This window comes from Mesoplodon densirostris, chromosome 3, assembly GCF_025265405.1.
Source record: "Mesoplodon densirostris isolate mMesDen1 chromosome 3, mMesDen1 primary haplotype, whole genome shotgun sequence".
In the NCBI taxonomy this organism is placed as follows: domain Eukaryota; kingdom Metazoa; phylum Chordata; class Mammalia; order Artiodactyla; family Ziphiidae; genus Mesoplodon; species Mesoplodon densirostris.
Window position 1 is genome coordinate 133,391,477 of NC_082663.1, and position 15,524 is coordinate 133,407,000.

A 15,524-nucleotide genomic window follows, 5' to 3' on the forward strand; every position below is an offset into this window, starting at 1 on the left:
GCTTTGGCCTGACACCCCAGCCTCCAGTCAAGCAGGACCCCCACCTCCCACCCACGCCCAGCAGAGCCAGCATTAGTGCCCTGCCTTGCCTCAACCCCTTTCTGCCTTTGGTTTCCCCAAGACTATGGCTGCAAGTCACAGACTACGGGCTGGGAAGCATCACCACCAGCATGTCCCCACGCCTTTCTTTTTCTCCCTGAAGGTCCCTGAACATGGTCATTCAGTCCAGTCCATAGACTAAGTGAAGACAGGACTCCTGTCTCCTCTAGGGATAATCAGGGAAGAAAAGAAGGGGTGCCTCAGCACTTGTAGGCAACCAGAATCATGAAGTTTATCATCTTGATCAGGACTGACAGCCTGAGGGTCAAATCTTGCCAACTGCCTGGTTTTATGAATAAAGTTTTATTGGGCATAGCTACAGTCATTTATTTACATATTGTCTAAGGCTGCTTTCACATGAAAATGACAGATTTGAGGAGCTGTCTCAGAAACCACATGGCCTGCAAAGTCCAAAATATTTATTTTCTGGCACTTGGCAGAAAAGTTTTGCCTACCTGATTTTCATCTTAAAATTCCTCTTCCTGCTGGGTATATACCCTGGATAAACTCTCACAAACGCTTGCCAGGAGACAACTAGGAGAATGTTTGTAGTAAAACTGTATTAGCAAAACCCTGGGAACAGTCCACATGTTCGCCAAATGGGAGAAATGATCAATCGTGTCATATGCCTACAGTGCATATGATACAGCAGTGAAGATGAATAGCAGCTGTACAGGTTAGCATGGGGGAGTCTCCCGTAATGTCGAATAAGAAAAGCCAAGTCAGAAAAATACAGACAATACAGTTCCATTTGTAGAAAAGTTCAAAAACAACATCAAACAATATGAGTAGGGGCACACATTTGCTAAAAGGGGAGAAAAAAACAAGGACATGATAAACACAAAATTCACAATAGTGGATTTCTGTAGGGTAAAAAGAAGGGAGGGATGGTCTGTGAGGAAAAGCTTCAACAGAGTGGGAATGTTTCTATTATGCAAAGGGGTATGTCCGTGGGAATGTATTGTCGTTTCCATTTTATTTTAACATCTCTGACATCAGGATGATTTTTATACTGCTGTCAGCCAAGTGGCAGTCACTGCCTTAGAAATATCTCAACCAATTTGTTTCACTTTTGTTTTCCTTTCAATATATGCACAAGAGATGGATGACAAAGTCTGAAAGATATCTTTCAAGAACTATAAGATAAACTAAGTGACATAAATACTCACTATCCAGGAACACAAGAAAGGTTTAGATATATTGTTAAGGAATAACAGAATAATCCAAAATGCTCTGTACTGATGAACTCTGTAAATTATGTATGCATGTGGAAAGCGATTCTAAAAATAAAAAAATCATAAATGAGATTATGAAATCTCATTTCATAATGAGATTATGCATTTTTAAATGTCCATCATAAAAAAGTCTTTCCAATTAAAAAAAAGTTGTAAATAAATTTCATGAGTCCATGAAAATCATTAAATTGTTAACAACAGTTGATAACAGTTGGATTAGAGTAACTGTTGATGATAGTTAACAATAGCTGGATTTGAGAAGAATGCCTCTGAGAACCATGTGTGTTTGTATGAGCTGGGGAGTCATCTGCTGGCCTTGCAATTCTCTGCTCATTCCCTTCTGTGACAACAGGGTCTACTAGGACGGAAGTTGGGTTTCCAGTAAAACTTAGGGACTTTCTCTGCAGAGCAAATTAAGTGGTAGAGGTGGAGGAGGTGAGAAATAAGATACGGATTCTGGGAGGAGTGGTAGCTTGGGAGGATGAGAGGAAGCCCTTCTCAGTTGCTCTGGTGGGTGGCTGGAAAATCCCATCTTGTGATTCCCGATACACAAAGACCAATAGATTGTGGGGATCAATGTGTCCTTGGAGTTCACTCTTGAAGCAGTGGGTCTTGGTAAGAGGAGAGAAAGAGCCATGTTCTCTAAGACCTGAGAGGGATTTGGGGGAAGCCTTCCGGAAATGTGAGGAGTTATGGGGTAGAGGAGGGAGATAAAGGGGAACTCTTTCCAAAGCCTTTGACTCAGAGCCCCAGATTTTCACTATGCCAGAGGCTGAATCAGCCTAGTTAAAACAGCTTTATCTTAGGATTCTGTACCCTTGGCTTTACTTTTTATCTTTCTTAGCCTGTATTATGCATTCTCACTCCCTCACCCCAAAGGACTTCTTTAACGTGAACCTAGTTAGTCCACTATGCAGGGCGTTCGCTGAGCAGACCCACAGTTGACACAATTTACACGTCCAGTGAAGTAGTAAAGTGGAGGTGGGGACTTGCCCACCGCAACGTGCCCTGCCTGGCACTTTCTCTGGATTTCCTTTTCTATCTTGACAGTTCATCAAGAGACACATGCACAGATACCTACGTATTTCAAAGCAACAGGCATCTTCCTCTGGAGGGAGACATCAATTTGGGTATCAAGTCAGTACACCCTATCAGATCAAGGCCAATATTTTGGACAGCAATATTCATCACCATGGTAGCAATTCTGCAGCTGCAAGTGCAATTAGGCAATGGATGGTTGATTACAAACTAACCAATGTCCCAAACTTCAAGTCTGGCAACACACATACATACTAGAAGGGGTTTTTTTCCCCTACAGCAAAATAAGGTCCTTCACAGGATTGTTGAAGACGTGCTATGGTGGGAGGCATATTGAAGGCAGTGTCGTGGCTGGCACAGCAAGCGTGATGTGATGCTGGGGAACACAGCAGGGGCCACGCCATGCAAGGCTTTGACGTCCATTTAAAGGATTTTGATTTCTGACCTTGGAGGGATGCAAAGCCATGATATGTTTTAAATAGGGGAGTGGCCTGATCAAATGTGCACTTTGTGGAGGGTACTGTGGTTTCCGTGAAAAGAAGTATTTGGCTGGGGGGGGTTGTTAATATGGGACTTCATATTACTTCCTATTTTTGGCCACAGGATCTATATAATGAGGAGATTGGAGGGTATGTTTTGAAAGACACCGTTCCATTTGAAATATTCACGTAGGGTGGACATTTCTTCTACGAAGGACTTGTGGCCCCAGCTGCTGGGGGTGCTTCCCAAAGAAAGCCTTCAGCTGGCAGTGAATTTGGAAATTGCCTGGGTTCCTCACCCGAGGTGCCCGGCAAGAACTGATTGATGTGGAGTGTGAAGGTCAGGCCATCGTAGCCCAACACAGACCCTCTCTGAAGGGTCACTCCAGTCCAAGAGCTCAGCTTCAGGCTTCCCTGGTGGCGCAGTGGTTGGGAGTCCGCCTGCCGATGCAGGGGACACGGGTTTGTGCCCCGGTCCGGGAGGATCCCACATGCCGCGGAGCGGCTGGGCCCGTGAGCCATGGCCGCTGAGCCTGCGTGTCCGGAGCCTGTGCTCCGCAACAGGAGAGGCCACAACAGTGAGAGGCCCGCATACTGCAAAAAAAAAAAAAAAAACAAATCTTCTTCCTATTTAGATAGCATCTGTTTCCTGCAACTTCTGCCAAATGCGCCTCACTCAGGTCACAAGGCATAAGCCTCACATCAGTCTTTCAGTGAACATATCTCTCCAAGCCTTTTCTTCCTGTAGAGTCTCCCCTCTTCCTGAAGCTGTTCTTCAAAGGACATCGTTTGGTTGCACTCTCCTGCTCTCATTCCTTTGAACAAGTCTCCTCTTATTTCCCTCTCCCTGTGAAGCATCTAGGAACAGTGTTTTCTATATAGCAAGCAATAACAAGTATTCGTTGGATTTCTTGGGGTGAGCACTGTCTGCCTAAAGTGAAAAGGAGTCTCTCAGAAACCGAAACAAAGTAGAACAGACAGGAACATGGGAATAACACACAGAGGGCTGACAAAGTGTCAACAATCAAGCAAGCCAGCAGGCCTGGGTGTTGCTCCCAAGCCAGTATGATCTGGGACTCTTGAGTTTCCTTATCCATAAAACTCACAGTTTGGATTGGTGATTGCTCTTGATGTTAAGCATGAGGTTCTAGTTAAGCATTGTCGCCTCTGAGCTTGAGGCTGTCGGAGCACATGTTATTACAAAGGGCTTAAGGGCACAGCAGCTCCAGGATGACACTTCCTTAATAAACTGAGCAGCAGGGAAGGAGTAATGGGATGCAAATAACTTTATGACTATCTGATTGAGTATGGCTCGATGCCATGTCTAGCCACCACATAAAATCACCCCATATAACATCGACATTATTGGTAACACCTTTGGGCAGCCCTGGACTTGAAGTCTCCTAGCCAAATCCCAACAATCACAGTGGAACTCTTGGCTGGTCACGTTTCTCTTCACAGTTTTGGGCATAAGAGAGAACAGGACCCTAAAATCAAGGATAAGTTTCTTGTCTCACATAGGATTGTCATATTTGCAATTTTGATCCAGATCAGACGATCCCTCGTCTTTTATTTCAGCCAAATTCTCTTTCTCTTTGATAAGGAGGAGAACCGTACCTGCACTCAACAGTGACATTCCCCAAGGTGGCTGGACGGAGTGCTAGTGTTGCTTTATTCCCAAAATGTTCTCCCTTCCCTTCCTTCTAATCCATCATTTTGGCGGCCTTTGCCAGCCAGGAGGGCAGTGGCGAGAAGGCAGTCTGGACATGATCAAATGTGTGCAACGTATGTGTAAATGCATTGCGTTTATATATGTATGCACATACATTTGGCATATATGTAACTGCTTGTAACAGGATGTTTATACATGTTTGTGATTTTTGCGGGCAAATGTTGACATATCTGTGTCTTTGTTGGCATGTGTCTCGTGTCTCGATGTGTATGTATGTGTGAGAGTGAGTGTGAAGATGTACCTGCAGGGCAGTCTCGCCCATGAAGGATGGCAACCCCACAGGTCCTTATCCACAGTAAGGAAGGAAAATGCACAGGAGACTCTGACGTTTGGATTCTCACAGCCTGCTGACAGAAGAGAAGGGCGCAAGAGGGCTTGACAGCTCTGCTGATGGGCTGGGGCTGGCCCTCGGCCCCTCCCCACAGTCTTCTGTAATTGATTCTGTGCTTCTGACACCTCTTCCCTTTGGGCTGCAGGTCCCTGTCCGGCCGCATCGTTGGCGGCGTCTGGTGGTTCTTCACCTTGATCATCATCTCCTCCTACACAGCCAACCTGGCCGCCTTCCTGACCGTGGAGAGGATGGTATCTCCCATTGAGAGTGCCGAGGACCTAGCGAAGCAGACAGAAATCGCTTACGGGACCCTAGAAGCGGGATCCACGAAGGAGTTCTTCAGGGTAGGGACATCCCTTGTCCCAGGGCACTTCCACAAAAGGGAACCACTACTGTCAGTAAAATATCCTTCTCATTAGCATGAGATTATAGGCAACTGCTTAACTGAGCGTAAGTCAGGGAAACTGAGACATTTCTCAGCTTTCTATGGATCCCTGAGAAACCTCCATTTCTGCATTCATGGAAACGTCAAAGCTCTTGCATTGAATTAGACCCCTTATGTATACCAGTCTGTGCCACGTTCTCCGAGGGCTGCAAAGGATATGACATATAATTCCCTTCCTGCTCCTATAAGCACCTTCAGCCTTATTAGTAATTGATTAGGAACAGAGAGGAACAAGGTCCCAACCTGATGCCCTCTGTGTCCCTTCCTTGGAGATTTTGATGAATAAGGAGATGTTATATGGGAAATAATGACTGGAATAGGCGGTCTATTAAACAGTGCCAGGAGATACAGAAAATGTGAAGTGGGAGTGGAGGTGGTGGAGATGTCTTGTGGCTAGAGGCAAAATGAGGAAAATAATGTCGACCTCCAAGAGTCATTACGAGATGAAAAGAGATGGACGTCTAAAATACAAGGAAACAAAGAACAATGAACGGAGCCTCCATTTCCCATTAGGGCTTTGGGGGGTGTAGGCAATTGAGAGCCATCTTGAAGGAGGGGGAGGGAGGCATTATGGCCACAAAGGATAGACCTGTAAACATCTCTAGACATCATGAAACCAAGTTAGATCAGGGTAGGCTAATTACATTCTAGGCAAAAGGAACAACTTGAACAAATGCTCCAAAGCAAGAACACCTGTAGTTCCCTGGACTTTGGAAATGTTTAGCACAGGGAGTTACCATATGTTAATCAAATAAAAATAATAAACAATTGCTACCACTTCCTCAGCACATACTGTGAACTGGGCCCTGTGCTAAGAAGCACACATTTCATGCCTTATTTCATCCTCTCATCAGAGGCGAGTTGGGGATTTGTTATCCCCATTTTACAAAGGAAGCTCAGAGAGGTAAAAGTAATTGCCCAAGGTCACACAGCCAATAAGGAGGAGGAGGAGAATACAGAGCTAGCCTCTGCATCGCCTCTGGCAAGAGGGTGGGGATCCTATGCGGACCCACTGGGTTCTCACTGCAACTTCATGGAGCAAACCCCAGACTCTGAGTGAACCTGCAGGGTGCTGTGCACAGTCTCTTGATCGTGGGCTCTGCGTTCTGTAGGACAGGCAGAAGAGGGACCAAAGTCCTAACCATGGCTGATGGAGGCTCCAAGACTAAAATCATTCATTTTCAACATATTGGAGCAAGAAGGTAACTTAGGGGTCACTTGGTCAGAGTCTTCATTTTATAAAGAAACATGACTTGCTTAGGCTAACCCAACCAGTTAGTAGAAAAACCACTTGTCATCTTGCTACAATTCTCTGACATCTTTAGCCTGCAACCAGAGTATGAAGGAGATGCCTGATATTTGTCCATAAAGCCAGTTCTATGCCCCAGGCCCTGCTGATGCAGTTGGGGAACCACCCAATCTGTCCACTCATTATATATCCATGATCTCCACCCCGGTACATTCGCATGTTACAGCCCCCAAAGCCCCTTCCCATCCATGGTCTCCTTTATGTTTCACCTGTGACCTAAGGCAGAACAGGGGTTGTGTGTCCACATTGTGGGCAAGAAATTGAGATGCAGGGAATTCATGATGCAAGTGTCCAGGAGGGGTACAAAATCTGAATTTCCTCATTCCGACCCAAATATTCTTGCACTGAACCACACTGTCCTAATGGATGGTGTCATTAATAACTTTTTTTTTTTAAGATCGCTCAAGTTACTAGATGGGCCCATAGACAAATCCAGTCTAACCCTCCACTCTTGTAGTTGGGGAAAGTGAGGTCCAAAGAAGAAAATGTGCATGTCCTAGCTAATTCAGAGGCACAGCTAAGACTTCAGACTTCCACATTCTGTTAATAACTATAGAAATAGACATATTACTACTATCTCTTGTCCAGAGCACTGTGCTAGGCATTTAGAACCAAGGCAGTGCATATTCGACAAGCTGTGTGCCCTAGCCAGGCTTACTTCATTAGACTAGGCAAATAGGTTGTATCAACAGTTCACTCTGATTGGTCAGGAGTGCTTGCCTGGAGTTTTATGTTAAGAGGGATTCTGAGGTCACATCGGGCTCAGTATGAAAGAATTCTTTAATTGCTATCAATGTCTGCCATGTATATAGGAAGGGAAACTGGTACCAAGCCAAACATGTATTGGGCATTTCTACCCTAAAGTCAAACCAGGAGAAAAGTCATAATTATTAGTAGTGATTGCACCACTTATGGAACACCTACTATGTGCCAGGCATTGGGGTATGCCCTTTACCTCTTTAAAGTGTTCTATTCTCATATAATCTCCATGGCAACACTGTGTAGGGAGTACATATTATCGCCATTGTCAGGAGAGAAATACTGAGGCTCAGAAAGGTTATGTTACTTGCCCAGGGTCCTGCAGCCAGTAAAACATAAAGCATAAAACGAGGGAGACAGCTAGCTGCAGTGTAAAGGTACTAGGGGTGCAATCAGGAGACGAGGTTTTACTCCTCCTGGCTCTGCCACTAACAAGCTACATGACTTGGACAGTTCATTGCCACATTGTGGGCCTCGGTTTCTTCACCTGTAAAAAAAAAAAAAAAAGAGAGTGGTGCTGACCCGATTTGTCCTGTGAGCCCTTCCATCTCTGTGACGCTGACCTTGGGAATTATCCCACCAGGACCTTGGTGGGTGGGGAGACAAGGTCACCTACCACCCCCATAAGGCAGAAGGAGGGAATAGGGCACCAAGAATTCTACCTCTGAACAGTCTGGCTTTTCACCCCCGTGGCAGCCCAGAGCTTCTCGGCAGCCCCAAGCCAGAGTCACTTAATCCTCCACCGACAGTTTAATTAAGACGTGTGAAGGGCTGTGGGAGCTGCGGATGAGAAGAGAGATCCAAGAACAAATACCTCAAGCCTGTTTCCAATCCTCCCTGCCACTCGCATTGCCTTCGCATTCCTGGAGATGACGTTTTCCTGATAGTTCTACTCTGAGCAACTGTGAGTGCAGCCTCGGCGCTGGGGGCACTGGGGTGAGGCTGAGGAGACATATTAATTTTCTGCATACTGTTGCCCAGAGCGCTCTGCAGCTCTGCCTGTCAGCAGCCCAGTGTTCCCCCGCTGTGACCATCCTGTCAGGTCACATTGCATCTTGCAATTGCCCTGCTGCGTGTCTTGCTGGTTTTGTGCCTGGAAGATGATCCGCAAATCTGGTCACAGCTGAATTTATCTATTTCCCTGTTTCCTGTGAGAGAATATTCAATATGCTGTAGATACTACGGTTGGTCTCGGATATTTCTTTTCCTAACTTTGAAATCCTCCCTCCCTTTTCTCCTTTCTTTTTTTTTTTTTTTTTTCCTCACCTGGACATTGTTGCTTGAATGATAAATATTCATGTAAAGAACCAAATATTTCAATCTAGCAAAGAACATAAAGGTTACCATGTCCAAACTCCTTATAGAACAAATGAGGAAAGTTAGCAATAGAACCAAGACTAGCACCCAGGGTTCCTCACCCCCAGGCCAGTGTCCTTTCCAGATTGTAAACCATCTAGTGAAACAAATCATCTCATTTATCTAATTATAGACTATCTTACAAGCGTTCACTCTACCGAACGCTTCCCTCACATTCTCAGTAACGATCTCCATTCATTTTTCCTTGAGACCTAGAGTTTTCCTGGGTCCAAATATCTTTATTGGCTCAAGCAACAAGCTAACTGTATATCAATATTTTGCCAACGCTTGCTGATATCAAGAAAACAAACCTGATATTGTGTGCAAAGAATAATGACATATTGCATGTATAATAATTTTATACTAAAGAAATCTGTAATCTATATATCAACCACTAGATTACATAGGTGGCCTAACTCTAGTAGTAACTGTCTTTAAAAAAATAGTTCCTTACATGTGTTTAACACTTTTCCATTTACAAAGCATTTTCCAAAGCCAGATACCAGTAGCCCTAAATACATCTACCTGTTGGGGAAAGGATGCTTTTTAGGAAGAGCATCACATGTGAGAGGGTGGATTTGTGGTCCTAGACCATGGGCCCTAACTAAGAACCTACTAGATAGATGCAAGGTTAGACTCTGTGCAGGACCCATAGAAGGGAAGACGTCCCCTACCCTCAGGTAGTGTTCACAAACTCGAGACCTAAGCCCAAGTATGAATGGCTCTCAATCCTAAAAGTCTAGCCTGGACATCCAGTGAGTGCCTGGACAATGTGTCCTAGAGGAACATCAATCCTCACAATATTCCTTCTAAAGTGAGGGCCACACAGACCATACAGATGAATCACCTAGGGGACTTCTGAAAAAGATTTATTCTAGGCTCCATCCAACACCTGCTGAATCAGAATCTCTAGGTTTAGAGCCAGGGGGTCTGCATATTTACAGTCTCCATACATGATTCTGGTGCCCACTAGAGTTTGAGAACTACTGTCCTTGGAACTGAGGTAGTCTCAGAATACACAGGATTTGTTCTCATCTGTGAGATGATGAGCAGGATGTGGCTGGAGAGAACCAACATATCCAGGGGAGTGAACAAATGAGGCAAAGTCACAAAGGAAGGAAGGCCCAAAATGAGTTCAGGAGGAAATGAGGAAAGCAGCTTGGCTGGATGTAGAGGCTTTTGAAATGTAAGCAGAAGACAGTATTAAACCCCCAATTATTAACTTTATCAGACAACAATGTGCATTCTGAGGGCCAGTCTTGCAATACGGGATGACTGGAACTTGGCACCTATGATCTATTAGAAATTCTTTAGTGTTGTCCTTTAACGATGAAATCAGACTCCACCTATTGTCAGCTCTCCACTTCTTCAGGGCTTTGTGATATGACCTTATTGAACAACAGATAGGTCCTCTGATGTCTTGAAAAGTCAGACAGAGCCCCAGTTTCTTAACTCTCCCCATATTTAAGAGGACTATAACTATTCAGCAGTAATTAAAAGATTATAAGTTCTCCTATTCATTCTATATTTGCCAGATATTTGTACTTTGAAGCCTACTGGTACTAATTAGAGCCTCTTATTTTGCAATCACTGATAATTTGTTTCTTCCTGAGCTAATCTCGCTCATGAATGTGTGATCAAGCCACACTTGGCTCTTCATTATTGTGTGTGGGCCGACCTCCATGCCACGCACAGCCAGCGCTTAATTCCAGCTTCGTTCCTGTCCCCTGCCAGAGGTCTAAAATCGCCGTGTTTGAGAAGATGTGGACGTACATGAAGTCAGCAGAACCATCCGTGTTTGTGCGGACCACGGAGGAGGGGATGATCCGAGTAAGGAAATCCAAAGGCAAATACGCCTACCTTCTAGAGTCCACCATGAATGAGTATATTGAGCAGCGGAAACCCTGTGACACCATGAAAGTGGGAGGTAACTTGGATTCCAAAGGCTATGGCATTGCGACGCCCAAGGGGTCCGCCCTAAGGTAAGTAGCCAAGATCTGCTTCCTTGGTACCCCCTCTCCCCTCCCTACCTCAGAAAGGAAGCTGCTGTGCCTGCCACATGGCTCCAGGGCCACAGTGGGAGCTGTCAAGAGGTCTCTTCTTAGACACCTGTGGGCCTGGGAGATTCCAGCCACCCAAGATCTTCAGCCCTGAGGTTGGAAATTGACTGGGGGCCTCAGCTTGCTCTGACTGTCACTGCCCATGTGTTCCCTTCCCACGCCTCACCTTACCCCTCCAAGTGGTAAACATTGATGAACCTTGTGTTTCTGTTGTGTGATCTGTAACACACCATCCTTTACCAGACACCTCCACATCCAACTAGGCCACGAACAGGGCTCTCCAGCAACCTAGATTCTTTGACAGAAGATGGTTTGTAATGTTTGTCTCCAAAGAAGCAAGTACATGGTCCAAATGAAAAATCAAGTCATTTGAGTCCTGAGATTCTAGCTGTGGAAATCAAAACAGCACCAAACGAGTGGTAGCACCCATTCTTTCCTAGAGGCTGATATCTTTAGCAAGAAACGGGTATTTAAGTAAAGAAGCAAAGTGTACTTTATTTTCACATAAAGAAGCTCTGGTATACATTCCAAACAGCTAAGGCAGAGTCCTGTAAAATTAAAGTCAAAACACCTAGATTTAACTCTGGGATTTACTACTGACTGTCTTACAAAAGGTGAGACATATCATCTCCTGACCTTCAGTATCCTCATCTATAAAGAGAGGATAACCGGGCCTCCCTGGTGGCGCAGTGGTTGAGAGTCCGCCTGCCGATGCAGGGGATACGGGTTCGTGCCCCGGTCTGGGAGGATCCCATATGCCGCGGAGCGGCTGGGCCCGTGAGCCATGGCCGCTGGGCCTGCGCGTCCGGAGCCTGTGCTCCGCAACGGGAGAGGCCACAACAGTGAGAGGCCCACATAACGCAAAAAAAAAAAAAAAAAAAAAAAAAAAAAGAGAGGATAACCATCTCATCCTTTCCTAGGTCCAAAGTGGTTTTAAGTTCAAATGGGATAATCTATATAGAAGGTAAATGAAAGCAATAGTGTGAAGTCACCTGTAAGACATTGTGTCAATTACAGAGTGATTAAATCACCTTAGGGAAGGGTAGCATTCAAGGAAAGGTGAGAGTGTTTTAAAAGGTTGTAAAAAGATGGAGAGAGGCTCCTAACCCACCTTGACATGACATCCAGAGCCACCTCTGCCTCCACTTCATTCATTTATTCCAATAATATTGATCCCTACAACATTCTAGGCACTAGGCTAGGAGCTGGAGCTACAATTTGGGGGTAAGACATACACAGTCCGGGTCCCATGCAACTACATTCTTGCAGGGAAGAAAGGCATTAAACAGATGATTATTGTTTAATGGTTCATGACAATTATGATAGTCTATAAAAGGGGACTTAGAGGACACCTACTTCCAGCAATTTGGCAGAATAAAACCCCCACTATTAAACGCCTAGGTATGCTGGAGAAAGATATAACAAATAGCCTTTTAAATGAAAGTTAAGAAATCTCTAGGTCAAAAAGGGAAAAGGAAACCAAAACCATAGTAAGAAGCATAAACTAATTATTCTGGGTCTGCCCTAAGCAAGGCAAAGTTATAAATTATGTGACAACATACATGAGCAAGAATCAGAAGTACAAGTAAAAACATAAAAGTAATCAAAAATACTTTTAAAAGAAAAAGACACTATCATAAAAGACAAGATGTATTTGGAAAAGTATCAATTAGGACTTACAGAAGTGGAAAAAAATGGAGTAATTAATAAAAAATCTCAATGGAAGAGTTAAACAGCAAATCAGACAGAGTTGAAGAGAAAATTAGTGCACTGGAAAAAAAATAGGAGAAGATTCCCTAGAATATCACACAGAGAGACAGAAAGATAGAAAATATACCAAAGAGGCTAAGAGACATGAGAGAGGAAAAAAATGCCAGGTGCATCTTCTTTAAATTCCATATGGAGACAAGAGAGGATGAAGTAGAGGTAATATTTGAAGGGAATTTTCCAAAATTTATGGATAAGATAAATACTCAGATTCAAAAATTATGAGTCCTAAGCAGGATAAACAGATGAAAATCAGCAGCTGATTCAACTGAAACCGCAGAACAATAAAGACACAGAGAAGATCTCAGATACACCCAGAGATAACAAGGTCCAACTGGTGTGCAGGATAGGTAGGATGTGGCTGAGAAGACTTTTCCAAGGATGCATTTTTCCAAGCTGAAATATGACAGATTAACAGGAGTTACCTAAGTATAGTGAGGGGAGAGGAAGAGAAGAACAGTCCAGGCAGAGGGAACAGAACGTGCAGAGACTCTAAGGCAAGAAATCATGGTACAGTTGATAAACTAAAAGAAGCTAAGTACTCCTGGAGCACGGGTAATAAAGAGGAGAAAAAGTTAAGCTACGATTGGAGAATAATGAAATGCAGACAGATTTTGTAAAGGATTTTTGTCCTTATTTGAAGAGCAATAAAAATACATTGAAGAATTGTAAGCAACTGTCCAAATATCAGGAAATAATGATATCTGTAGGAGTATAAAAATAATTGTATGTGACCTAATAAAGGGAAACCAAATGGCCCAGTATTTATTAATCATGCATTTTTGTCTGGAAGAACTTAAAAAATCTCTTTGTACAAGTTTAGGCAAGGTTCAAAGGGGATTCAGAGGATAGTGCTTGGCAAGAAAAGGAACTTTTAGGTACTTATAGAACATCACCCTAGAAAGGCCCAAAGTAGAGAATGAGTTCTTATAGGTCCAGGAACACCAATGATGCTGCAGTATTACGATTAATGAAGGCTTTATGGGTCAGGGACATCATTTGATCTAAATATTTGGATGCAAAGTTGAAAAAAAAACAAAGAGGTACAGAAGGTGACATGATTTTCCCACTCAACACATTACTTCTACCACCCTACCCTATCCATGGGTGCCTGGAACATGGTGACAAACTCAGTAATGTGAACGTAAATCTCCGGTCATCTGGGACTCAAATTACTTCCCACTACAATAAAAGCTACCATTGAGTGACTGCCTACCACATGCCACACACTGTGCTATGTGCAGTGTCTCATATTATCCTCTTAATTTCCCTATGAAGTACGATTATCCCCATTTTACAGATGAGGAAACAGTGGCACAGAATTAAGTTACTTGACCAGGTGGACACAGCGAATAAAGGAGCCAGATTTCAAGCCCAGGCAGTCTGACTCCAGAGCCCGTGGATGTACTTACTCTCTGGGCTGGGCATTATGACTGACAACACTGTTAAAGGCAGGAGACCGAACTTATGCCAGGTTCCCAGCACCTATTTAACTGGGCAAACAATTACCGTCAACTCAAAAATTAAAAATGCAGACTTTTGGAGCCCAGGGCATCCACTCACCACTCTGAAGGCAAAAGGTGATAGTGAATGCTCACTTTAATGCCCTTCTTCTTTAATGCACCACTTCTTTGAGCAGTAACACTGCCTTTATGGGTTTTGCATGCCCAAAGATTCTTTCTGGTGTAAATATTGAAAATAGTTCAACTCTATAATAAATAAATACCTAATTCTATTGCTTACATCTCTGTGAGACATAACAAGTCATTTATTGATTTTGAGAAAGAAAGAGAAAGGGAAAGAGACATGAAAAGGAACATCTTCCAGATAAGATCACTGATGGTTGATGTGCAAGTCAAGAATACCTAAATGGAGCCCACATGCCCCCAGCTCTCTCCCAGTGCTCCTTTCTCTCCATTGGCAACCTTTATGAGAGCCATGGGGCTCCCTGACTCGAAAACAGAAGAGCAACGCTCATCCTAAGAGAGCCTTGGGTTTCTGGCCTGGGAAAGTCCCTCTTCGCCTACTTCTCATCTCTGTGATAAAAGGAGTCATTCTAGCAACCAGCAGTGTAGAGGTCCCATGAAATACATCATTGCAAAATGGTTACAGAAAATATGAATAACCACACATGCACGTCCAAAGTCCAGCCCGGCTTCCTTCAGGTCTCTGCCTCACATGCCCCAAATGATGCCGACTCCCCAAGTCATGGTCAAACACCAAAGAGTCATGGCAAGCCAAATGCCACAGACACATGTGCCTGATGCAACAATCTTAGATTCACTGATCTGATCCCAGCAAACCATTCTGCATGACAGAGGTGGAAAATGAGGAGAAGAGTAAAGGGGTAGGACATGATACCTCTGTTCCCCATTGAAAAGGGGCTTAAATGTGCTTAAAGAGGATATGGCAGAGGAAATCAATGTTGTCTTCAAATTATTTAGAATCGTAAAAAATACCTTTTCAAAGACAGTCTAGGTCATTCACAAAGCTGCAGACTCTTTAGGAGTGTTTTACACTACAGACCTTGCAAACTTCTCTTCTGCCCTGCGAAAGGTGGGGCTTTGGCTGCCCTCACAGGCAGATGTGCTCCAGACTTAGTGCCAGTGCCCACAGCCAGAAAGGACCTCCCTGGCAGTCCCCTGCACCACTCTCCATAAAGCCAGACCTGACAACACCTGCGGGGCATTCGCTCCCTTCCAGCCTGCCTGGAAAAAGGTCCAGGTTCCTCCAAGGCAGATCACCCAGCTCTGCCCCAGAAGGTCAGAGAGCCGATATCTAAGGCCCAAATGTTCCTCTAAAACTTGCCAAGGCTACTTGGCAGAGGCCAGGCTTGTCCCTACAGAGCATTAAAAGGCTGTGGCAGTGACAGAATGGCGTGTTTGTCTCTTCTCCTCTGGAAACAAATACTCAG

The 15,524-nt window shown here is 44.3% G+C and overlaps 1 protein-coding gene across 4 annotated transcripts in view; it reads left to right on the forward strand.

Moving 5' to 3' along the window:
* The window catches only part of GRIA1 (glutamate ionotropic receptor AMPA type subunit 1), a 318,241-nt gene that overhangs the window by 268,825 nt on the left and 33,892 nt on the right, over positions 1-15,524 (forward strand). For all 4 annotated transcript variants that reach the window (XM_060092085.1, XM_060092084.1, XM_060092086.1 and 1 more), the window contains 2 exons: positions 5,060-5,258; positions 10,518-10,765. In XM_060092085.1, the coding sequence (XP_059948068.1) occupies positions 5,060-5,258; positions 10,518-10,765 (447 nt within the window). The remainder of the gene's footprint in view (positions 1-5,059; positions 5,259-10,517; positions 10,766-15,524) is intronic.